Here is a 26287-nt window from a genome sequence, read left to right on the forward strand (position 1 = left end):
TGAGGCTGGAGGTGAGGCAGAACATCATGTCAGAAGAGTGTGGAGGAAGGAAATAGCTTACATGATGAACAAGAAGTAGAGAGAGAGTGTTTCTAATCTCCAGAAACAAACTATATACACTACAGGCAGGCTCCCAAAACCCACCTCCTCCAGCCACACCCTAACCACGTCAGTTATCACTCAACCCCATTAGGTGTTTAAATCACTGATTAGGTTAAGGTAACTTCTTGCATTGTCTCTCAATACAGGTTTTGGGGGACACATCATCTAATCCATAACACTTTCCTACAGGAATGTCTGAGGCTTTGCAAGTAAGTGCTGGAGATTGCCATGTGCTATTGTTTAGAAGCAAGTTCCCAAAGGCAAAATGATCCCATCAACTATTTTATTATTCACTTCGTCTCATCAGAATCAAACAACTGAGGCAATGCACATACAAAAAGCAGGTTTATGTTTCTCTCCACTCTGGAGCATCCAGTGAAGATCAAGTGGCACCTTTTCTATGGGTCTATGTGAAACATGCTGAGTGTCAAAGGCAAGAAACTTCTCCTTGGGGAAACCACACCATTCACCAGCTGGAAAGAGAAAGATAGAAAGGGCAGGGGCCCCCCAGTTCCTGGGGAGGGCCTGCTCCCAATGGTCTAAAGGCTTCCCCGGAATCTTCACCAATTCAAGGTCCACAGCATCTCCAAATTCTGTCAGTCTGGGAAGCCATCCTTCACAATAAGCAAGAGAGGCACTATCCATATTTGAGGCACACTAGCTATGAACACCAGGATGTAGAAACACGTGGAGCCACATACAGGTTGCTATTTCCAGATCCTCCAGAGTATTGAACCCAAGAATGGAAAAAAAAAGATGCATACTGTGATTCTATTTATACTTAGATTCTACTTATATTTGAAGGAATTTATAACTAAACTGTTACAGTTTAGATATATATATCTGGGCAGATAATATAGAAAGAAAAGCAATGTAAGACTACTTTAAAAACCAGAATGTTGAATCTCCGTGGTGGTGGGAGGAATGAGGTCAATAAAAGACATACAGAACCCTTGGTGATGCCAACTTTCTCTTCCTGGACTTGAGCTTTGGACATGTTGCTACTTACCAGCCAATTATTGTATAGCACTATATATGTATATCTTGTACATGTTTCTGAGTAAATGTGTTTTCCATTAATAAAAATGTTGAATTTTTTTATCATTTTGGTACTCTTTCCTGTGGCACAGGTCATGTTCCCTAGGGTGCTTTACAGGGACCTAAACCTCAAGTCTTTGTTATTTTTCTTTTGATATTGGCCTCACTAAGCTGTCCAGGCTGACCTCACCCTTGGGATCCTCTTGCCTCAGACTTCTCAGTGGATGGCATCGCTGGCATGTGCCCTTCAGCCCAATAAAATGAGTTCTTAAAAAGTCAGGTGAACTGAAATCGTCCTTCCAAAATTAAAATGCAATTTTAGATAAAAAATCAATTAAGATATTTCAAGGAAAAACAGAGAACCAATCATTGCTAGATGGTCCTTTTTACAATTTTAAATAATGCTCTGATTACATATACCAGTCCACAACTAATCTGGCAATATAGATTAATATATATACTTAACTATTTGAAAGCACCATTTTCTTCAATCAGAGTAACAAGGTAGAATTAAAATTACATTAATTTCCTATAACCCTAATGGTTATTGTAGGTGTGTCCAAAAAGAGCATGTTTGAGTCTAGGTTGAATTTTTCAGAGTCAAAATGATTGGATTGCAAGGGTTAAGACATAGAGTCCATTCTAGTTTGAAAGACCTGAGTGATAACTTCAGGAAACTGGATCATGGTTGGTGGAGGTAGGTCACTGGGGGGAGTCCTGGAAGGTCTCCCTTCCCTGTGGCCCCTTCCCTGTCTCTGCATCCTGTAGGTGATTAATGGAGTAGACTAAGGCATCTTTCCTGAGCCCTTCCACCATGGTATTCTGCCTTCTTTGGGGCCCAAAAGATCAAGTCATGGGGTCTGTTCAACAGGGACTGAAACTCTGGAAACATGAGACAATATAAATCTTTCCTCCTTTAAGATATTCTTGTCATGTATTTGATAACAGTGGTGAAAGGCTTACTAAGACAACTGTGATGTTATTACTAACACACTATAATTTAAGGAATCATAGTACATGGGAACTATGGACACAATACATATGACATATTAATTTGAAATCCATTGTGCACTAGCATCAGGTATGTGACACCTGAAAAGAAAAGTCTGTTTCCTTATTCTCTACAGGATACAATAGCATGAACTGTCCTGTCTGATCATAGACATAACCTGATCCCTGGATGCTGTGTGCAAATGTCTATTGTGTCCACCTCATTCAAATCTCTTTGGTATTGGGTTATTGTATCTGTGGCATTTGAAAAAACAAAGAAAACTATTTAGAGGGAAGACATGTCACTGTTTACTACTCCATATCATGAAAGAAATGAGTTTTGTGTAGACCTTAGGTCATCTATGAATATGACCCAAATATTAATTTTCCATTAAATTTCAAGAGAAATCTCAATTTCCAGAAGGAGTGCACACAGCCAGGTCTCTCCTCTCTCAAGTTTCCTTCTTTAGAGTGAATGCCCATTGTGCTTCCACTCTAGTGCTCTAGTCCCATCCATGTGCATCTGACAGTTTTCAATAACAATGATCTAAAACAACAAAGAGGAAAATTAAAATTTTAATTCCCATTGATCAAAATAGTGTTCCTTGTTCAGCATCCATTTCTCTGTCATTTAGATGCAACCCATTGAAATATATTGATTTTGGTGACTTCCATGCTTGAAAGAGACTGACAACAATGCATGCAATGGGGAGAATTTAATGAAGAGGGTCTCAGTTTTGCATCCTACTGGGATACAATGAGCAGCCAGACACACTTGGAATGCCCAGACCCTTCCCCAGAGTGATTCAGTCCAAATTGTTATGGGCAGGAGCCAGGCATAGGCAGTTTTCAGTGGCAGCCAACTTGGGGTTCAACTGTTTTGGGGTCTATCATATTCACTGGTCTATGATGCTAATATCCTCTGGTTTTTTCACTGTGGATAACAGTAATTTCAAAAATTCCTAAATTTACTCAAAAATATTGCTTCTAGGAATCAGAGACTTAAACTTCTATGTCTTCTTTGTCCTCAGTTTTTCTTGCACGGTAAATCCACTGACGTATCTTTACACTCAGATAGCATATTGATTTATCGAGGTCATATTCTCCACATTTACCAACACGTGCCTTAAAAATAAGGTTCAAGTGAAACACGTGTTTGCCACCCAAGCTACCCTGATGGAAATATGTCAAGGGTCTTCTTCTTTAAATTATTGAACTAAGACATAACAAAGTTACATCAGATGCCATCGTAGAGATACCAACTCAACTTTACATGCCTGTTTCTAACCACACAGAGAACCAACTGATGGGGAACAGCATTCCTCATTTTTAAGAACATCAGTCACCTGGTTATTAGCCATGACAGTTTTAAGCCCCTATTTATTCTTTGACTCCATCCTCACTAGGATTATGTGTAAGCTAATAGCCATTCATGGAGATATCAGATTTCCTTTTCTAATTTCTCTGTGTATTATTTAAATTTTTTATTATATTTGTTCTAATTATTTGTATATGACAGTACAAAGCATTTATATATTTTGATAGATCATACATAAATAGAGTAAGTAATCTCTCATTTTTCTGATCATACACATTGCAAGATCACATCAATCATGCAGTCATACATGTACATGAGGTAATAATGTCTGTTTCATGCTACTATTATACCTCCTGCCATACCCTTTCCCCTATATTCACTGCCCTCTACATAATAAAAAGTGACTCTATTCTTCCCTATCCTCCCCCTTCTTGTGAATGTGCTTCCCCATATCAGAGAACACATTTGGCCTTTGGTTTGGGGGGAGTTCAGCTTATTTCACTTACTGTGATATTCTCTAACTCCAACCATTTTTCAAAATTATATCTAATCACTAAAATTCAATCAATGACCTCAGTGCATACAAAAGAAAGTAAAGTTCATCTTAAGAATGAAGACACCACTTGACAGAGACAGCCAGCTGAAAGTTATGTGTTTCACAGGACAGGTTACCTAGAGCATCAAATATGGATTGGCAAGTGTGTTCAGGAAACACAAGATATGAGTCAACATGGCCTGTTCAAACCACAATCACAAGAAGGCAGAAACAGAGGGAAACATTTGAGGGATCTGAGCCACTTGGTGCTGCTGATCTTTGCTGCCATATCTCCTCACAGGACACAGAAAAATCTTTTTGGCCATTTGTTTCCTGGAAAACAAAACATCCAAATTTCACTATGTGTGTTTCCACTCAAAATATTCTGTACATCTCATTAAGAGATGTAGAAGAAAGGTAATGATTAAGTAGGGAGGGGGGAATGTTCCTAGTGGCCATCCTTTACTCATGCCAGGGGTCTGTGTTGCACATTACAAGCTTCTTTGTCCACCAGATGCATAATGAGTGAACCATGATGAAAATCCAGGTTTTTTTTTGTATCCACACTAAATAATTAGGGATGGAGAAGTTGATCTTTACCTCAGACAAGCATGACCTTCTATACACATTGACACTGTGGTGCACCAGACAGAGGCAGAATGTCATGTGACTTCCTCTCTGTGGAAAGAGAGGAAGGATAGATAGAAAGACACTTCAGAGATGACTCAGGAAGAGCAGAATGTGAATCCTATCACATCAGGGAAAGGAAATCATGATTTCCATATGACCTGATAATTGATATAAAAAAACAGGACTAATTTGATAATTGAGTATTTATTAATGCAAACAATGGCAAGGAAAGAGTGTTGCATGTGACAACACCTGTCCCATAGCAGGGTATAAAAGGGGATGTGGGGCAGAGAGACCTCCAAACCTTCCAAACCCACCTTCCTGGAAACATCCCCAGAACCTCCATCCTCTGACACCATGTGCAACTCCTGTTGTGGATCCTGCTGCTCCGGCCAGGGCTATGGCTGCTGCCAGCCCAGGTGCTGCCAGACCACCTGCTGCAGAACCACCTGCTGCTGCCCCAGCTGCTGCTTCAGCCCTGCTGTGGTGGCTCCAGTGGCTGTGGTGGGTGCAGAGGCTGTGGTGGGTGTGGTGGCTGTGGATCCTGCTGCTGCCGCCCCATCTGTTGTAGGACCACCTGCTGCAGGACCACTTGCTGCCGCCCCTGCTGCTGCTGCAGCCCCTGCTGTGGTGGCTCCAGTGGCTGTGGTGGGTGTGGTGGCTGTGGATCCTGCTGCTGCCGCCCCATCTGCTGTAGGACCATCTGCTGCAGGACCACCTGCTGCCGCCCCTGCTGCTGCTGCAACCCCTGCTGTGGTGGATGCAGTGGCTGTGGTGGGTGTGGTGGCTGTGGATCCTACTGATGCCGCCCAACCTGCTGAGAGTCTGGGTGCTGTCAGCACCCTTGCTGCCACCCACCTGAGCTCCTTAAGATCCTGGTCCTGTGGGCCCTCCTGCTCATCACGCAATGCTGCCAGAACCCCTGCTGCACAACCCCCTGCTGCCCCCTCACCTCCTGCTTTTCCAGCTACTGCAACCCCATTTCTGTCCACACCACCTGAACCACTGCTGTCTGCTCCAGTGGTTCCTGCTGATGAGCACTCTGACCTCATCTCTGTTCCTCCTCAACCAATATTCTCCATGGACTCCATCTATCAGCCCCTAAATCTTGGAACAATTGGCACCTCAATTCCAACTGATTATTTGATAGAGTTTGCATCCTAAGGCACTGCCCCTCACCACAGTTTCAATTGTCTATAGAGTCCCTCTACCCTCACATTGCCCCTTTGGATTTTACTTCTGTCTGGAATGTTGTCTCATGTGGAGATAAATCTCCACCTTCAATAAATCTGAATCTACTGGCATAGAAACATAATGGCATGGTGTGCCTTTATTTTCCCCTTTTGAGATGATGGCCTTCTCTGCCTGTTTTTAGTAGGACAGCTATTAAGAGTTAGAACCATTACAGACCATCTGAGATGCTCTACCTCTGTTCTCTGAGCATTTGCCATTCTAATACCCAAATTGTGGTTGGGAAAGCAAGCCCCTGGACCTATCTGCCTGAGGACTGTCTCTGGATGTAGAGCATCCTCCTGGCAAGTGGGTTACAAGGGTCCAGGAGCAGAGCTCAGTGAACAGGAGTTGGTGCAGATGATCCTGCTCTATTTCCCATCGGGAAGTCTTCCCCGTCCTGCACAGTTCCTCTGTGGGACTGCATCTCATATGACCCCACTGTCACTTCTTTACTGTCTACTTCTAACTATCCTGAATCAATTTCCACATTCCCTACAGTGGTTCCTGTGATCATTTCCCAAACTGCTAGTGCTGGGTCCTTTCTAACTGGTATATTTTCAAGGGAACAGAGACTGATAATGCTTAATGCCATAAGTACTGCCATTCTTAGTGTTCACATCCTTCAACAACTTTTCAAGCAATATACATGGTCTCCATGTTGTCATCTCTTAGTCTGACTGTCTACTGAACTGATAATTCTTCTGAATTTACTGGAAAATTCAGTAGCTGGTAAGAATTGTTACTTCTTACCAATCTCTTCATAGATTCCTTTAAGGTATGACTCGACATATCACTGGATCACTGAATCTGAGGGACACGGAACAGGTTAGCAACTCTCTTCCTTGATGGCCGTCACACTTGATTCTCAGGGATGGGCCTCAGGGCTTCTTGGCTGCTGAGTGGAGGTTGTCCTCAGCTGTTTCCTTAATGCATAACTGTCACACTGCAACTGGATTCTTCTACGTGATAGAAAGAAGAAGTGTTTGTTAAACAAGTGGGATTTCTGTTTTAGTCAGTTGTTTTGCTGCTGTGACTAAAGGTCCCAGTCGAAACAATTTCAGGAAGAAAGATTTACTTGAGGTTGAGGGCTCCAGGTTTCATAGGTCTTAGTCCATAAACGGCCGGCTCCATTTCTTGAGGCTGGAGGTGAGGCAGAACATCATGTCAGAAGAGTGTGGAGGAAGGAAACAGCTTACATGATGATCAAGAAGTAGAGAGAGAGTGTTTCTAATCTCCAGAAACAAACTGTATACACTACAGGCAGGCTCCCAAAACCCACCTCCTCCAGCCACACCCTAACCACATCAGTTATCACTCAACCCCATCAGGTGTTTAAATCACTGATTAGGTTAAAGTACCTTCTTGCATTGTCTCTCAATGCAGGTTTTGGGGGACACATCATCTAATCCATAACACTTTCCTACAGGAATGTCTGAGTCTTAGCAAGGTAAGTGCTAGAGATTGCCATGTGCTATTGTTTAGAAGCAAGTTCCCAAGGTCAAAATGATCCCATAAACTATTTTATTATTCACTTCGTCTCAGTGCAATGAAACAACTGAGACAATGTACATACACAAAGCAGGTTTATGTTTCTCTCCACTCTGGAGCATCCAGTCAAGTTCAAGTGGCACATATTCTATGGGTCTACGTGAAACATGCTGAGTTGCAAAGGCAAGAAACTTCTCCTGGAGGAAACCACACCATTCACCAGCTGGAAAGAGAAAGATAGAAAGGGCAGGGGCCCCCAGTCCCTGGGTAGGGCCTGCTCCCAATGGCCTAAAGGTTTCCCAGGAAACTTCACCAATTCAAGGTCTACAGCATCTCCAAATTCTATCAGTCTGGGAGGCCATCCTTCACAATAAGCATGAGAGGCACTATCCATATTCGAGGCACAGTAACTATGAACACCAGGACGTAGAAACACGTGGAGCCACATACAGGTTGCTATTTCCAGATCCTCCAGAGTATTGAACCCAAGAATGGAAAAAAAACGATGCATACTGTGATTCTATTTATATTTATATTCTAATTATATTTGAAGGCATTTATAACTAAACTGTTACAGTTTAGATATATATATATATATTGGGCGAATAATATACAAGGAAAAGCAATGTAAGACTAATTTAAAATCCAGAATGTTGATCCTCGTGGTGGGGGGTGGAATGAGGTCAATAAAAGACACACAGACCCCTTGGTGATGCCAACATTCTCTTCCTGGACTTGAGCTTTGTGCATGTTGGTACTTGCCTCCTAAGTATTTATAGCACTATAAACATGTACACCTTGTTCATGTTTCACAATAAATGTGCTTTTCGTTAAAAAAAAATACTGTTGAACTTTTTTATCATTTTGGTACTCTTTCCTGGGGCACAGGTCATGTTCTCTAGGGACGCTTTACAGGGACCTAAACCTCAAGCCTTTGTTATTTATATTTTGACATTGGCCTCATTAAGTTTTCCAGACTGACCTCACCTTCGGGATCGTTTTTCCTCAGCCTACTCAGTATATGGCATTGCTGGCATGTGCCCTTCAGGCCAAAAAAATGAGTTCTTAAGAAGTCAGGTGAACTGAAATAGTCCTTCCAAATTAAAATGAAATTTAGGTAAGAAATCAAGGAAGATACTTCAAGGAAAAACCAAGAGCCAATCAATGCTAGGTGTCTGTTTTCACTATTTTAAGTAGTGCTCTGATGACATATACCAGTAAGTAAAAAATCTGGCATTACAGATTTATATATATACTTAACTATTTGAAAGCACCATGATCTTCAATTAAAGTAAAGGTGGAATTAAAATTACATTAATTTTCCTATAAACCTAATGATTATGGTAAGTGTCTCCAAAGAGAACATGGTTGTGTCTAGGTAGAACTTCCCAGAGGCCAAATAATTGGATTGCAAGGGCTAGGACCTAGAGTCCATTCTAGTTTGAACGATCTGAGTGATAACTTCAGGCACTGGATCATGGTTGGTGGATATAGGTTACTGGGGGGAGTTCTGGAATGTCCCACTTCCCTGTGGCCCCTTCCCTGTCTTTGCATCCTGTAGGTGATTAGTGGAGTAGACTAAGGCATGTTTCCTGTGTCCTTCCACCATGTTGTTCTGCCTTCTTTGTGGCCCAAAAGTCCAAGTTGTGGGGTGTGTTCAACAGTGACTGAACCTCTGGTATCATTAGACAACATAAATCTTTCCTCCTTTAAGATATTCTTGTCATGTATTTGATAACAGTGGTGAAAGGCTTACTAAGACAATTGTGAGGTTATTACTAATACACTGTAATTTAAGGAATCATAGTACATGGGAACTATGAACACAATACATATGACATATTAATTTGAAATCCATTGTGCACTAGCATCAGGTATGTGACACCTGAAAAGAAAAGTCTGTTTCCTTATTCTCTACAGGATACAATAGCATGAACTGTCCTGTCTGATCATAGACATAACCTGATCCCTGGATGCTGTGTGCAAATGTCTATTGTGTTAACCTCATTCAAATCTCTTTGGTGTTTGGTTATTGTGTCTTGTGGCATTTGAAAAAGACAAAGAAAACTATTTAGAGGGAAGACATGTCACTGTTTACTACTCCATATCATGAAAGAAATGAGGTTTGTGTAGACCTTAGGTAATCAGTGAATATGACACAAATATTAAATTTCCATTACATTTCAAGAGACCACAGGTAGAACTCCAGAAGGAGTGCAAACAGCAAGGTCTCTCCTCTCTCGAGTTTCCTTCTTTAGAGTGAATTCCCATTGTGCTTCCACGCTAGTGCTGCAGTCCCATCCATGTGCATCTGACAGTTTTCAATAACAATGATCTAAAACAACAAAGAGGAAAATAAAAATTTTAATTCCTATTGCTCAAATTTGAGTGTTCCTTGTTCAGCATTCATTTCTCTGTCATTTAGTTGCAACCCATTGAAATGTATTGATTTTGGTGACTTCCATGCTTAAATGAAACTGACGCCAAGCATGCAATGGGGAGAATTTAATGAGGAGGGTCTCAGCTTTGCATCCTACTGGGATACAATGAGAAGTCTGACAAACTTGGAATGCCCAGACCCTTCCCCAGAGCGATTCAGTCCAAATTGTTATGGGCAGGAGCCAGGAATAGGCAGTTTTCAGTGGCAGCCAACTTGGGCTTCCACTGTTTTGGAGTTTATCATATTCACTGGTCTATGATGTTAATATACTCTGGCTTTTTTGCTGTGGATAACAGTAATTTCAAAAATTCCTAACTTTACTCAAAAATATTGCTTCTAGGAATCAAAGACTCAAACTTCTATGTCTTCTTTGTCCTCTGTTTTTCTTGCACGGTAAATCAACTGACGTATCTCTACTCTCAGATAGCGTATTGATTTATCTAGGTCATATTCTCCACATTTACCAACATGTGTCTTAAAAATAAGGTTCAAGTGAAACAGGTGTTTGCCACCCAAGGTAACATGGTGGAAATATGTCAAGGGGCTTCTTCTTTAAATTATTGAACTAAGACATAACAAAGTTACATCAGATGCCATCGTAGAGCTACCAACTCAACTTTACCTGCCCGTTTCTTACCACACAGAGAACCAACTGATGGGGAACAGCATTCCTCATTTTTAAGAACATCAGTCACCTGGTTATTAGCCATGACAGTTTTAGCCCCTATTTAATGCTCACTAGGATTATGTGTCAGCTAATAGCCATTCATCAAACAGATATCTGTTTTCCTTTTCTGATTTCTCTGTGCATTTTTTTTAATTTTTTTTATTTTATTTGTTCTAATTATAGTTGTTTATGATAGTAGAATGCATTTATATATTTTGATAGATCATACATAGAGTGCAATCTCTCCTTTTTCTGATTATACACATTCCAAGATCACATCAATCATGCAGTCATACATGTACATGAGGTAATAATGCCTGTTTCACTCTATTATTATTCTTCCCCCCGCACCTCTTTACCTCCGTTCAATGCCCTCTACATAATATAAAGTGACTCTATTCTTCCCTATCCTCCCCCTTCTTGTGAATGAACTTCCTGATATCAGAGAACACATTTGGCCTTTGGTTTTGGGGGAGTTCTGCTTATTTCACTTACTGTGATATTCTCTAAATCCATCCATCTTTGAAAATAAGATCTAATCACTAAAATTCAATCAAAGACCTCAGTACAAATAAAAGAAAGTAAAGTTCATCTTAGGAATGATGTAGAGACAACTGGACAGAGACAGCCAGGTGGAAAGTTATGTGTTTCACAGGGCAGGTTCCCTGGAGCATCAAAGGTGGATTAGCAGGGTGTTCAGGAAACACAGGACATGAGTCAACATGGCCTGTTCAAACCACAAACACAAGAAGCCAGAAACAGAGGGAAATAATTGAAGGATCTGAGCCTCTTGGTGCTGCTGATCTCTGCAACCATATCCCTCAGAGGACACATAAAAATTATTTTGGCCATTTGTTTCTTGGGAAAACAAAACATCCAAGTTTCACTATGTGTGTTTCCACCCAAAATGTTCTGTACATCTCATTAAGAGATGTAGAAGAAAGGTAATGATTGAGTAGGGAAGGAGGAAGGATTCTAGTGGCCTTCGTGTTCTCATGCCAGAGGTCTGTGTTGCATAGTCCAAGCTTCTTTGTCCACCAGATGCATAATGAGTGAACCATGATGAAAATCCACGTTTTTATTTTGTATCCACACTAAGAAATTAGGGATGGAGCATTTGATCTTTACCACAGGCAAGCATGACCTTCTATACACATTGACACTGTGGTGCACCAGACAGAGGCAGAATGTCCTGTGACTTCCTCTCTGTGGAAAGAGAGGAAGGATAGATAGAAAGACACTTCAGAGATGACTCAGGAAGAGCTGAATATGAATCCTATCACATCAGGGAAAGGAAATCATGTTTTCCATGGGACCTGAAAATTGATATAAAAACAAACAGGACTAATTTGATAATTGACTATTTACTAATACAAACAATGGCAAGGAAAGAGTGTTGCATGTGACAACACCAATCCCATAGCAGGGTATAAAAGGGGATGTGGGGCAGAGAGACCTCCAAACCTTTCAAACCCACCTTCCTGGAAACATCCCCAGAACCTCCAGCCTCTGACACTATGTGCAACTCCTGTTGTGGATCCTGCTGCTCTGGCCAGGGCTGTGGCTGCTGCCAGCCCAGGTGCTGCCAGACCACCTGCTGCAGAACCACCTGCTGCCGCCCCAGCTGCTGCTGCAGCCCCTGCTGTGGTGGCTCCAGTGGCTGTGGTGGGTGCGGTGGCTGTGGTGGGTGCGGTGGCTGTGGCTCCTGCTGCTGCCGCCCCATCTGCTGTAGGACCACCTGCTGCAGGACCACCTGCTGCCGCCCCAGCTGCTGCCGCTCCTGCTGTGGTGGGTGCAGTGGCTGTGGTGGTTCCAGTGGCTGTGGTGGGTGCAGTGGCTGTGGTGGGTGCAGTGGCTGTGGTGGGTGCAGTGGCTGTGGCTCCTGCTGCTGTCGCCCCTGCTGCTGTGTCTCCTCTTGCTGCCGCCCTTGCTGCTGTCGCCCCACCTGCTGCCAGACCACCTGCTGCAGGACCACCTGCTGCCGCCCCAGCTGCTGTGGATCCTGCTGATGCCACCCAACCTGCTGAGAGTCTGGGTGCTGCCAGCACCCTTGCTGGCACCCACCCCAGCTCCTTAAGATCCTGGTCCTCTAGGCCCTCCTGCTACATCACCCAATGCTGCCAGAACACCTGCTGCACAACCCAGTGCTGCCCCCTCACCTGCTGGCTTTCCAGCTACTGCAACCCCATTTCTGTCCACACCACCTGACCCTCCCCAGTCTGTTCCAGTGATTCCTGCTCATGAGCACTCTGACCTCATCTCTGTTCCTCCTCAAACAATATTCTCCATGGACTCCATCTATCAGCCCCTAATGGTGGAACAATTGGACACCTCAATTCCAACTGATTATTTGATAGAGTTTGGCCTCCTAAGGCACTGACCCTCCCCACATTTTCAGTTTTTGTAGCATCCCTCTACTCTCACATTGTCCCTTTGGATATTAGTTCTGTCTGGCATGTTGTCTCTTGTGGTGATAAAACTACATCTTCAATAAATCTGAATTTTCTTGGCATACACACATAATGGCTTCTTGTCTCTTTCTCTTGAGTTGCTGTCCTTCTCTGTCAATCCTTGAACTGGACATCTCTGTAAGGTTTAAAAACCAGAAGAGACCATCTGGGATGCTCCCCCTGTGTTCTGTGAGAATTTTTCATGCCCAAAATGGTTGAGAGAGCATGCACCTGGACCTCTCTTCTGTGGATGCTCTCTGAATGAACAGTAAACTCTGGAGAGGAGGATTAAAGGGTTCAGGGAGAGAGCTCATCCAGTTCATTGGAATTGCTGCACAGGAGATCCAGCTGCATTTCCCTTGGCTGGGTCCTTCCAGTCCTCCTTAGGTACTCTGTAGGACTGAAACCCATATGACCCCAGTGGTGTTTTCTCACTGTCTACTTCCTTGTGTAATGCCCTAAATCAATTACCAAATGTACTACAGTGCTTCCTCTGATCATTTCCCAAAGTTGTAAATCCTAAGACCTTTCTATCTGGTATATTATCAAGGCAACAGAGACTAGGAACACTGCCCTCCCATTCTCAGGGTTGATATCCTTTGAAAACTTTTCAAAAAATATGGGTGGTCTCTATGGCCAGGGTCAACTCTTCCTGTACCTGTCTATCAATCTGAGAAATCTTCTGAACTAATTGTTATTTCTTACCAATTTCTTTATAGTTACCTTTTAATACTGGATATATCAGTACATCAATGGATCTGAGGGACAGAGAACAATACCAGATGCTCAACTCTCATCCTTAGTGGGCTCCACACATGGCTCTCAGTGATGGACCTCAGGTTTTGTTGACTGTGGAATAGAGGTTGTTCTCAGCTCTTTCCCAAAATGTATCACGGTCACACTGTAGCTGGATTCACCTAAGCCAGTGACGGAAACAGAGAAGGTTGGTTACCTACAGGAATGTGTGAGTCTTTGTAATTTAAGTGCTGAATGTTGCTATATACTGTTGGTTAGAAGGAACTTCTCAAGCTGAGGCAATTATATAAACTACTTTATTATTCCCTTCGTATTAATGAAAGAAAATAACTGAGACAATGCACTGACAAAAAGCAGATTTATATTTCTCACCATTCTGGAGCTCCCAATCAAGATCAAGTGGCCCCATTTCTATGGGTCTTTGCTGAGGACAATGAGCGGCAAAGGCGAGAAGCTTCTGGTAGAGCAAACTGCAAACATCACCACCTAGAAAGTAAAAGACAGAAAAGGCAATGGTGTCCCATTCTCTCTGTAGGGCCTGCTCCTAATAGCCTACAGGTTTCCCAGGAAACCTCACCTTTTCAAGGTCCACAGCATCTCCCAATTCTGTCAGTCTGGGAGGCCATCCTTGACCATAGCATGAGAGGCACTACCCATGTTCAACGCAGAGTAACTGTGAACATCAGGAGGTACAAAACAGTGGGGCCACTTACAGGCTACTATTCCCAGCTAGTCCAGAGTATTGTACCAAAGAATACGAACTTCAAAAGTACATAAAATCAAAGGCATGCATAACTAAACAGTACAGTTTAAATATATATATATATATAGTATACAAAGAAAAAATGATGATAAAACTTCCTTAAAATTAGGGTGGTGATTCTCCCTGGTGGAGGGAGGGAGATAGGGTCAAGAAAAGATATACAAGAGTCCTTGGTAATGCCAACTTTATTTCGTTGCTAATTATTTGTAGCACTAAACTTGTACATCTTGTACACGTTTCACCACAAATGTCCTTTCCATCACAAAAACTGTTGAATTCTTTTATCATTTTTTCTTTATTCTCTGGGTTGGAAATATTATCCAGGGGTGCTTTACCACTGAGCAAACCCTCAGCTTTTCTTCTTTTTGTTTTGATATAGGTTCTCACTAAGCTGTCCAGGCTGACTTCACTCTTGGGATCCTCTTGCCTCGGCATTCTATGTGTATGGTATTGCTGGCATGAGCCCTTCAGCCCCACAAAAAATGTGTTCTTAAGAGAAACAAAATGATGTACCACATTTTTGTACAAAGACAAAATGTAGTCTGTAAAAAATTAAAAGCTAAATAAAAAATAATAAAAAAAAGAAGTCAGGTAAACTGAAATATGCTCTCAAAAATTAAAATGCAATTTCAGATGAGAAATAAATGAAGATAATTCAAGGACAAAAACAGAGTCAGTCAATGAATGCTAGGTAGCCCTTTTTGTTACTTTAAATACTGCTCTGATTACATGTACCACTTCATATCAATCTGGTAATACTGCTTAACATACTCTTAAATATTTGAAAGCAACTGAATATTCATTGTAAAGTAATAGAGTTGAATTAAAAGTACATTAATGTTCCTATCAAACTACATAGTTATTGTAGGAGTCTCAGAGTATGGTGATGGGTTCAATATAAATTGATAGTCTCCCCAAAACTTCTATGTTTAGGTAACACTGTTCAGAAGTGAAATAATTGGATTGTCATGACTGTAAACTAAAGATTTCATCCGAGTTTGAAAGATCTGAGTGATAACTTAGGGCAGCTGGAGCATGGCTGGTGGAGGCGGGTCACTGCGGGTATCCCAGAAAGATCCTCTTCCTTGTGGCACCTTCCCTGTCTTTGCATCCTGGCTGAAACTAATGGAGCAGATTAAAGCATCTTCACCATACCCTTCTGCCATGGTGTTCTGCCTTATCTTGAACCCAAGCAGTCTGGGTCATAGCATCTGCTCAACATGGACTGAACCTCTGGTATCATGAGCCAAAATTAATCTTTCCTCCATTAAGTTATTCTCTTCATGTATTTTGGTCACAGTGATGAAAGGTTTATTAACACAATTAAGATGCTATTACTAAAACATTGTGATTCAAGGAAACAGTACATTGTAACTATGGACACAATATATGGTATGTATTTATTTTTAAAAGTTGTGCATTAACACCATATAATTAACACCTGAAAAGAAAACTCTGCTTTGCATAGCGTTCTCTATCATCTACTAGTGTGATGTGCACAGGCTGCTCATAGACATCACCTAATTCCTGGATGGTGTGTGCAAATGCCAATTGTGTCCATCTCATTTAAATTTATTTGGTATTTTGTCATAAGGATTATTTTATCTTATGTACTTGAAAGAAAAAAATAAGAAGGGAAGACATTACACTCTCATTATGATTCTATGTCATAAAAGAAGTGAGTTTTTGTTAGACCCTGGGTAAAATCTTTGAATGTGATCCAGATAGTGATTATCCACTAAATTTCACCACACCACAGGTAGAATTTAGCAAGGAATGCATGGAGTGAGGTCTCTCCTCTTTTGAATTTCCTTCTTCAGAGTGCAGGATACTGTCTACAGTGATTTCCCATGGTGCTTTGTGCTCGGGTGGTCCATATGCATCTAGGTGAGTCTGTCGGTCTATTTGTTTCCCACAAGAATGATCTAAAACATGAAAGATCAATATGAAATGTTTACCTCTGCATTGCTCACACTTCAGTGGTCCCAGTTCAGAATCAGTTTCTCTGTTTTTCGATGCCATGAATTGAATTTTATTGATTTGGGTGACTTCTGTGCTAAATTGAAATGAACATCAATTCATTTAATGGGGACAATGTACTGAGGAGGGTCTCAACTTTGAATCCTGTCAGGATAAACTGAGGAGCATTAAAACTTGTGATGCAAAGACCCTTCACCAGAGCAATTCAGTCCAATTTGTTCTTGGGAGCAGTCAGCCATTGGCAGCTCTTAACGCTCCCCACATGATTCCAGTTGGAGTCAACATTGAGAACCACAGGTTTTGAAACTATGATGTTCACTGGCCTATCACGGTATTTCATGCTGGTTTTTCAGCTGTGCAAAACTGTATTATCAAATATCCTGAATTTATACAAAAGTATTTCTTCTAGGAATCAAAAAGCGAAACTTCTATTTCTTATTTTTCTGCTCTTTCTTGAATAATGAATCCAGTGAAATAATTCCACACTCTTTATCTATGCCACCTTCTCCATGTTCACCAATACATGCCTTAACAATAAGAACCAGTGAAATGGGTGTTTGCCACCCAAGCTAACATGACTGAAAAATGGCAAGGGCCTTATTCTTTAAACGATTGAATTAAGACATAACAAAGATACATCAGATGCCATCACAGAGATACCACATAGTCTCTGTCTGTCTGTTTCTTGACACACAGAGGAACAACTGATGGGGAACAGCATTCCTCATTTTTAAGAACAGTAGTCACCTGGCCATTAGGAATCACAGTTTTGACCCCTTTAAGATTTGACTCCATCCTAACTAGAAATATGTGTCAGCTAATATCCGTTCATGGAGAGATCTGTTTCCGTTTTCTGATTTCATTCTGCATGTTTTTTCTAAAATAACACCTAATCACTGAAATCCAATTGATGACTTCAAAAATTACTAAGGAGAATACAGTTCATCTTAAGAATGCAGAGACAACTCAATACAGGCAACCAGGTGGCAGGATATGAGTTCTACAGGGCAGGTTTCCTGGAGCATCAAACATGGATTGGCAAGAGTGTTCAGAAAACAAGACATGAGTCAACATGGCCTGTTCAAACCACAAACACAGGAAGCCAGAAACAGAAGGAAACAATTCTCAATCAAGTGGAGTGTTGAGGGATCTGAACCTCCTGGTGTTGTCGATCTGTGTAGCCAAATCTCCTCAGAGGACCCATAAAAAACACTTTGGTCATTAGTTTCTTGGGAAAACAAAATATTCAATTTCACTGTGTGGGTTTCCACTCACAAAAGTTGCGTATATCCCATTAAGACTTCTGAAAGTGACATAATGATTGGGTAGGGAATGGGGAAGTGTCCTAAAGGCCGGCCTGCTCTCAGGTCCGGAGTCTGTGCAGCACATTCAAAACTTCTTTGCCCACAAGAGGCATCAAGAATGAGCCATGAGATGAAAATTCAATTTTTTACTTTTCTATCCCCATAAAGAAATAAGGGACACTGAAGTTGATATTTTCAAAGGGCACATAATACTTACTACCCACACTGACATTGATGCCCACCACACAGAGGCAGAATGTCATGTGACACCTGTTCTATGAGGAAGTAAAGATAGAAAGACACTTCAAAGATGACTTAAGAAGAGCAGAATGTGAATGCTATCACATCAGGGAAAGGAAATCATGCCTTCCATAGAACTTGAAAATTGATATAAAAACAAACAAAACTAATTTGATAATTGACTATTTACTAATACAAACAACTGCAAAGAATGGGTGTTGCATGTGACAACACGAGTCACATAGCAGGGTATAAAAGGGGATGTGGGGCAGAGAGACCTCCAAACCTTTCAAACCCACCTTCCTGGAAACATCCCCAGAACCTCCATCCTCTGACACCATGTGCAACTCCTGTTGTGGATCCTGCTGCTCCGGCCAGGGCTGTGGCTGTTGCCAGCCCAGGTGCTGCCAGACCACCTGCTGCAGAACCACCTGCTGCCGCCCCAGCTGCTGCTGTAGCCCCTGCTGTGGTGGGTGCAGTGGCTGTGGTGGCTCCAGTGGCTGTGGTGGGTGTGGTGGTTGTGGCTCCTTCTGCTGCCGCCCCATCTGCTGTAGGACAACCTGCTGCAGGACAACCTGCTGCCGCCCCAGCTGCTGTGGCTCCTGCTGTGGTGGGTGCAGTGGCTGTGGTGGCTCCAGTGGCTGTGGTGGGTGTGGTGGCTGTGGCTCCTGCTGCTGTCGCCCCTGTTGCTGTGTCTCCTCTTGCTGCCGCCCTTGCTGCTGTCGCCCCACCTGCTGCCAGACCACCTGCTGCAGGACCACCTGCTGCCGCCCCAGCTGCTGTGGATCCTGCTGATGCCTCCCAACATGCTGAGAGTCTGGGTGCTGCCAGCATCCTTGCTGGTACCTGCCCCAGCTCCCTAATGTCCTGGCCCTCTAGGCTCTCCTGCTGCATCACCCAAAGCTGCCAGAACACCTGCTGCACAACCCAGAGCTGCCCCCTCACCTGCTGCCTTCCCAGCTGCTACCACCCATTTATATCTACACCACCTGACCCTCTCCAGTCTCCTCCAGTGGTTCCTACTGCTGAGCACTCTGACCTCATGTCTGTTCCTCCACAACCAATATTCTCCATGGACCCCATCTGTCAGCCTCTACATGATGGAACAACTGAACACAATTCCAACTGATTATATGAGAGAGTTTGGCATCCAAATGCACTGCCCCTCCCCCACTGGCTTGCTCTGTCTCTTACCAATGTAAACTAGTTTTAATTTTCTCTATCCTCCCTCTACTGTCTCATGACCTCTTTGGATATTATTGCTCTCTGGCATGTTGTCTCATGTGGAGACAGAGCTACATCTTCAATAAACCTGAGTTTTACTGGCATACACATTTACTGGTCTCGTGTCTCTTTATTTTTCCCTTTTGAGTTGCTGTCCCACTCGGCCTTTTTGTTTGTTTGTTTGTTTGTTTGTTTCGATAGGACATCTATCAAGCTTTTAAAACCATAACAGATAATCTGAGAGGCTCCACCTCCTTTCCGTGAGCATTTATCATTCTAATGCCCAGTAATGAATTGGAAAGCTGTCACCTGTATGAGACTTTCTCTGGATGTGGAGCATCCCCTGTGCAAGAGGGCTAAAGTGTCCAGCAGCAGAGCTCAGCAGGGAATTGGAATTGGTGCACAGAAGGCCCAGGTCAGTCTCCCCTGTGTGGTCTTTCCAGTCCTCTGTAGTTCCTCTGGGACCTGGAACTCCTATGATGACAGTGTTGTTCTGCTCACTCTCTACTGCCTTCTGACTATCCTGAATTCATTTCTTAACTTTCCACAGTGCTTCCTGTGATCATTTCCCAAACTTCTACTTCTAGGTTCTTTCTCTCTGGTATATATTTAAGGGAGCAGAGACTATGACCCATGTACTCCCTTCTCAAAGTTGGTATTCTTAAACAACATTTCAATAAACATGAATAAAGATCAGATCTTAGTTGACCCATCTACTGAACTGATAAATCTTCTGAAGTAATTGTCCTTTTTCTTTTTTTTTTTTTTTTTTTTTTTTCGGTGCTAGGGATTGAACCTTGTGCTTACGAGGAAAGCACTCTACCAACTCTGCTATATCCCCAGCCCAGCAATTGCTATTTCTTACCACTGTCTTCACAGATTCCTTTAAGATATCAGTGGATATATCACTGTATCACTGGATCTGAAGGTTGGCATTCCTCCACTCTTGCCTCAAAGAGATGGGTCTCAGCATGTTGGCTGTTGAGTGGAGGTTGTCCTCAGCTCTTTCCTTAATGCATCACTGTCACATTGCAGAACCTGTAAAATAAGGTTGGTTAACTACAGAAAATTTTGTGTCATTTTAACTTCAGTGCTGAAGGTTGCCAAATGCTATTGATTAGAAGGGAAATTTCAGACATAAGCAAAGACATAAACTGCTTTATTATTACCTTCATATTAATTCAATGAAATAGCTGAACTAATGCATACACAGAAACTAGGTTTATTTTTCTCATCCTTCTGGAGGTTCCAGTCATGACCAAGTTTCTATGGGTGTTTGCTGAGGACACCGAGTAAAAGATTTCCAAAGGCAAGAAGAATGTTGTAGAAAAAACTGCACCCATCACCATCTGGAAAGAAAAAGACAGAGAGGGCTGGGTTCCCCTACTACTTTTGTAGGGCCTGCTTCCAATGGCCTAATGTCTTCCCTGGAAACCTCACCTTTTCAAGGTCCACAATTCACTCAGTCTAGGAGGCCAATGTTCACAATAAACATGAGAGTCATGATCCATGTTCAAGAAACAGTAACTGAACACCAGAAAGTAGAAAACGGTGGAACCACCTATAGACTGCTAATCCCATTTAGTCCAGAGTATTGAGCCAAAGACCAGAAATGTCTGTCCATTTAGAAGATCCAAACAATTCCATCCAGAAATCTTCTAGAACAACTAAATGAATCAGCAAAGGAGCAGGATATAAAATTAACATACATGTATCAGTCATGTTCCTATAAATCAATGATGAACTCACTGAAAGAGAAATTAGGAAAATTACCCATTCACAACAGTATCCAAACATTGCCAAAATGGCCATACTACCAATAGTGTTATACAGATTTCATGCAATTCCTACTACAATCCCAATGACATTCTTCATAGAACTAGAGAAGGCAACCAAAAATTAATTTGGAAAAATAAGTCAACAGAATACCCAAAGCAATCATTTCAAAGAAAAGTGAAGCAGGTGGCATTTCATTACTAGAACTTAAATTATACGATAGAGTCATAGTAACAAAAACAACATTACATTGGCACCAAAACAGAAGCATAGGCCAATGGTACACAAGAGAAGACACAAGACAAATCAACATAAATAGTTACCTCATGATACACAAAGGCATCAAAAACATATATTGGAGGAAATATAGCCTCTTCAACAAATGGTGCTGCGATAACTAGAAATCCATATGTATCAAAATAAAACTAATCATGTATCTCTCACCAATCACAAAAGTCAACTCAAAGTGGTTCATGTACTTCAACACTAGAACAGAGACCCTGCACCTAATAGAAGGAAATGTAGGCCCCAATCATCACCATGTCAGCTTAGGAACTGACTGCCTTGACAAGAGCCGTGGAGCATCAAGAAGAAAAATCAAGATTCCGTAAATGGGATGGATTCAAATGAAACAGCTTCTTCTCAGTAAAGGAAACAATCAATAACATGAAGAGAGAGCCTATAGAACGGGAGAAAATTTTTACCACATGAACCTCTGATGGAGCATCATTCTACAGGACATACAAAGAACTAAAAACTCAACACCAAAAAAAAAAACCACAATCAATAAACAGAGTATTAATCTGAAAAGACACTTCACAGAAGAACATATACAATTGAGCAACAATATATGAAAAAAATGTTTGACATCTCTAACAACTAAAGAAATGTAAATCATAACTACTCCAAGATTTCATCTCAGTTCAGTCTGAATAGCAATTATCAAGATTACAAGCAACAATAAAAGTTGGCAAGGATGTGGGAAAAAGGTATACTTATACATTGCTCGTGGGACTGCCAATTGGTGCAACCACTCTGGAAAGTAGTATGGAGATTCCTCAGAAAACTTGGAATGGAACCACCATTTGACTCAGCTATCCAAGTCTTTTGTTTATACACAAACCATTTAAAATTCACATGCAAAATTGATGCAGCAACGTAAATGTTTATAGCCACTTGGTTCACAAGAGCTAAATTATGGAACTAATTGAGATACCAATCAACAGATGAATAGATAAAGAAAGCGTGGTGTTAGATCAGACCATCTCCCACCCCCAACCCTGCATGGATGCAGTCAGGCACCCGCTCCATGGGGTTCCAACACTGCCACCTGCTGGCTGGGGCTCCCCATCTACCAACACCTTGGGACACCTCTGCCACCATCTTGGATTATCCCTGACACTGGCACTGCCATCTTTATTTGGGGCAGTTTCCATCCTGGGACACCTGCTAGAGACTAGAAACTCAATATCAAGGTTATCTTACAGGTTATCGACTGCTGCAGTCTCCAACTTTGGAAGTGGTCACTCTCATCCAGGGATAAGAGCTAGGACTAGAAAGATCATCACCAAAGCCCTGCAGGTTTAGTTACATCTGAGGTATGCTTGAGAAGTGTGTTAATCACCACCTTCTTGCTGCAGAGGCAGGAGAGAGGTTGCAAGGAGTTGGTAGGCGGGAAGAGTGTGGGAGGGCATCTTGATCCCTGCTTATCCAGCAAACCATCCAGCACCCATGCAGATATCAGATAAAACTCAGGGAGGACTTGCTGGGATCTGACATCACCTTGGTCCACAACTCCACCAATCACCTGGTCCTGCCAGTTTGACAATCAACAGGGCCCTCTGGCTTCTCAATCCCCAGTCTCCTTATCATTCCCTAGCTACCAATCCAAACCAGTGCTTGCAGATGTATGACTGGCCCACAGCTTTCAATAACTGGTCCTGATTTGCTCAGTACAAAACAGCTTTCTGAGTCAGACATACAGGTCATGGTGCTATACCTTCAGGACCTCTGGTGCAGAAGTCCCTCACTGGGAAGTCAAAAGGGCAGGGGCAGGAGAGATACAATTTAAAGACTAGATTATGGACCAGAATTTCTGGGGTCCATTAGTGAGGGAAGGGGCTAAGACCAGGCTCCTGAATCATACGAATGGACACCAAAGAGAGTCCCCATGTGCACTCTCCTAGAAGGACTGGCAGTTGCTATAGCCTGCCTCCAGGAGTCCCACCTCCATGTGTAATCCTCTCACCTTAGTAGCTTTCATCATCCAAGGGTGGCGTTACCACCAAACTCCAGACAACCCCACGTGTCAGAAGAGAAGGAAAGCAGAGAAGATATTGAACTCCAACAGAAACAATTGCCCAATTTTCCTTCAAGACATTTTTCCCCTAATTTTCATATAGTTTTTCAGCTTTGGGTTCCCATTCTCACATCCCCATCCTATTTGAACTCAAGTACCTTTCATACATCAGGCTACTGAAGACTGGAAGGATTGAATAGTATATTACGGTTTGGTTTTAGAGTCTTTTCTATTTTAACTCACTCTAGTTTCCTCTTATTTAGCTATTTCCTCAGAATCTCTTTCTGCCTTTTCTCCTGCTAGCAACCAACTTCTTTAGATTTTTTTTAGAAAATAACTGAGACAATGCATTGACAAAAAGCAGATTTATATTTCTCACCATTCTGGAGCTCCCAATCAAGATCAAATGACCCCATTTCTATGGGTCTTTGTTGGGGACACTGAGCGGCAAATGTGAGAAGCTTATGGTAGCGCAAACTGCACACATCACCAGCTAGAAAAAAGACAGAAAAGGCAATGGTGTCCCATTCTCTCTGTAGGGCCTGCTCCCAATAGCCTAAGGGTTTTCCAGAAAACCTCACCTTTTCAAGGTGCACAGCATCTACCGATTCTGTCAGTCTGGGAGGCCGTCCTTCACCATAGCATGAGAGGCACTACCCATGTTCAACGCACGGTAACTGTGAACATCAGAAGGTAGAAAACAGTGGGACCACCTACGGCTACTATTCCCAGCTAGTCCAGAGTATTGTACCAAAGAATAGAAACTTAAAAAGTACATAAAATCAAAGGCATGCATAACTAAACAGAACAGTTTAAATATATATATATATATATATATATATATATATGGATAATATACAAAGAAAAAATGATGATAAAACTTCCTTAAAAATTAGGGTGGTGATTCTCCCTGGTGGAGGGAGGGAGATAGAGTCAAGAAAAGATATACAAGAGTCCTTGGTGATGCCAATTTTTTTTCTTTGCTAATTATTTGTAGCACTAAAGTTGTACATCTTGTACACATTTCACCACAAATGTCTTTTCCATCATAAAAACTGTTGAATTCTTTTATCATTCCTTTTTGTATTCTCTGGGTTGGAAATATTATCCAGCGGAGCTTTACCACTAAGCAAACCCTCAGCTTTTCTTCTTTTTGTATTGATATAGGATCTCTCTAAGTTGTCCAGGCTGACTTCACTCTTGGGATCCTCTTGCCTCGGCATTCTAAGGGTATGGTATTGCTGGCATGAGCCCTTCAGCCCCATAAAAATGTATTCTTAAGAGATACGAAATTATATACCCCATTTTTGTACAATGACAAAATGCAGTCTTTAAAAAATTAAAAGTTAAATAAAAAATAATAAAAAAAGAAGTAAAATAAAATGAAATATTTCCTCAAAAATTAAAATGCGATTTCAGATGAGAAATAAATGAAGATATTTCAAGGACAAATACAGAGTCAGTCAATAAATGCTAGGTGGCCCTTTTTGTTACTTTAAATACTGCTCTGATTACCTATACCACTTCATATCAACCTGGTAATACTGCTTAACATACTCTTAAATATTTGAAAGCAACTGAATATTCATTGTAAAGTAATAGAGTTGAATTCAAAGTACATTAATTTTCCTATCAACCTACATGGTTATTGTAGGGGTCTCTTCTTAGAGTATGGTGATGGGTTCAATATAAACTGATAAGTAGCCTCCCAAAACTCCTGTGTTTATGTAACATTGTTCAGAGGTAAAATAAGTGGATTGTCATGACTGTAAACTAAAGATTTCATCCCAGTTTGAAAGATCTGAGTAACAACTTCAGGCAGCTGGAGAATGGCTGGTGGAGGTGGGTCAGCGCGGGTATACCAGAGGGCTCCCCTTCCCTGTGGCCCCTTCCCTCTGTTTGGAACATGGCTGAAACTAATGGAGCAGATTAAAGCATCTTCACCATACCCTTCTGCCATGGTGTTCTGCCTTATCTTGAACCCAAACAGTCTGAGTCATAGCATCTGCTCAACATGGACTGAACCTCTGGTATCAGGAGCCAAATTAATCTTTCCTCCATTAAGGTATGCTCATCATGTATTTTGGTCACAGTGATGAAAGGTTTATTAACACAATTAAGATGCTGTTACTAAAACATTGTGATTCAAGGAAACATAGTACCTTGTAACTATGGACACAATATATGATATGTATTTATTTTTAAAAAGTTTTGATTAACACCATATAAGTAAAACCTGAAAAGAAAACTCTGCTTTGCATAGCGTTCTCTATCATCTACTAGTGTGATGTGCACATGCTGCTCATAGACATAACCTAATTCCTGGATGGTGTGTGCAAATGCCAATTGTGTCCATCTCATTTAAATTTATTTGATATTTTGTCATATGGATTATTTTATCTTATGGCACTTGAAACAAAATTACAAGGAGGGAAGACATTACACACTCATTATGATTCCATGCCATAATACAAGTGAGTTTTTGTTAGACCCTGGGTAAGATCTCTGAATGTGATCCAGATAGTGATTATCCATTACATTTCACCACACCACAGGTAGAACTTAGCAAGGAATGCATGGAGCGAATTCTCTCCTCTTTTGAATTTCCTTCTTCAGAGTGCAGGATGCTGTCTACAGTGATTTCCCACGGTGATTTGTGCTCGGGTGGTCCATATGCATCTAGGTGAGTCTGTCGGTCTGTTGATTTCGAGAAGAATGTTCTAAAACACTAAAGATGAATATGAAATGTTTACCTCTGCATTGCTCACACTTCAGTGGTCCCAGTTCAGAATCAGTTTCTCTGTTTTCAGATGCCATCAATTGAATTTTATTGATTTGAGTGACTTCTGTGCTAAATTGAAATGAACATCAATTCATGTAATGGGGAGGGTCTCAACTTTGCATCCCATCAGAATAAACTGAGGAGCATTAAAACTTGTGATGCAAAGACCCTTCACCAGAGCAATTCAGTCCAAATGTTTCTGGCAGGAGCCAGTCATTGGCAGCTCTTAATGCTCCCCAGGTGATTCCAGTTGGAGAACATTGAGAAACACA

General features: G+C 41.7%; 3 protein-coding genes across 3 annotated transcripts; all 3 read left to right on the forward strand.

Moving 5' to 3' along the window:
• The first annotated feature begins 4970 nt into the window (after positions 1-4970).
• LOC124979262 (calphotin-like) lies at positions 4971-5777 on the forward strand. Its single transcript, XM_047543782.1, has 2 exons — positions 4971-5139; positions 5254-5777. The coding sequence occupies exons 1-2, from the start codon at positions 4971-4973 to the stop codon at positions 5775-5777; spliced, it is 693 nt and encodes a 230-aa protein (XP_047399738.1).
• Positions 5778-11958: 6181 nt separating this feature from the next.
• On the forward strand, positions 11959-12450 carry LOC124980552 (keratin-associated protein 4-12-like). Its single transcript, XM_047546235.1, has 2 exons — positions 11959-12233; positions 12312-12450. Exons 1-2 carry the CDS (start codon positions 11959-11961, stop codon positions 12448-12450), a joined length of 414 nt encoding a protein of 137 aa, XP_047402191.1.
• Positions 12451-18273: 5823 nt separating this feature from the next.
• LOC124980553 (keratin-associated protein 5-5-like) lies at positions 18274-18729 on the forward strand. The gene has a single exon (XM_047546237.1). It carries the CDS (start codon positions 18274-18276, stop codon positions 18727-18729), a length of 456 nt encoding a protein of 151 aa, XP_047402193.1.
• The last annotated feature ends 7558 nt before the right edge of the window (positions 18730-26287 follow it).

This window comes from Sciurus carolinensis, chromosome 3 (assembly GCF_902686445.1).
Source record: "Sciurus carolinensis chromosome 3, mSciCar1.2, whole genome shotgun sequence".
NCBI classification, from domain to species: Eukaryota; Metazoa; Chordata; class Mammalia; order Rodentia; family Sciuridae; genus Sciurus; species Sciurus carolinensis.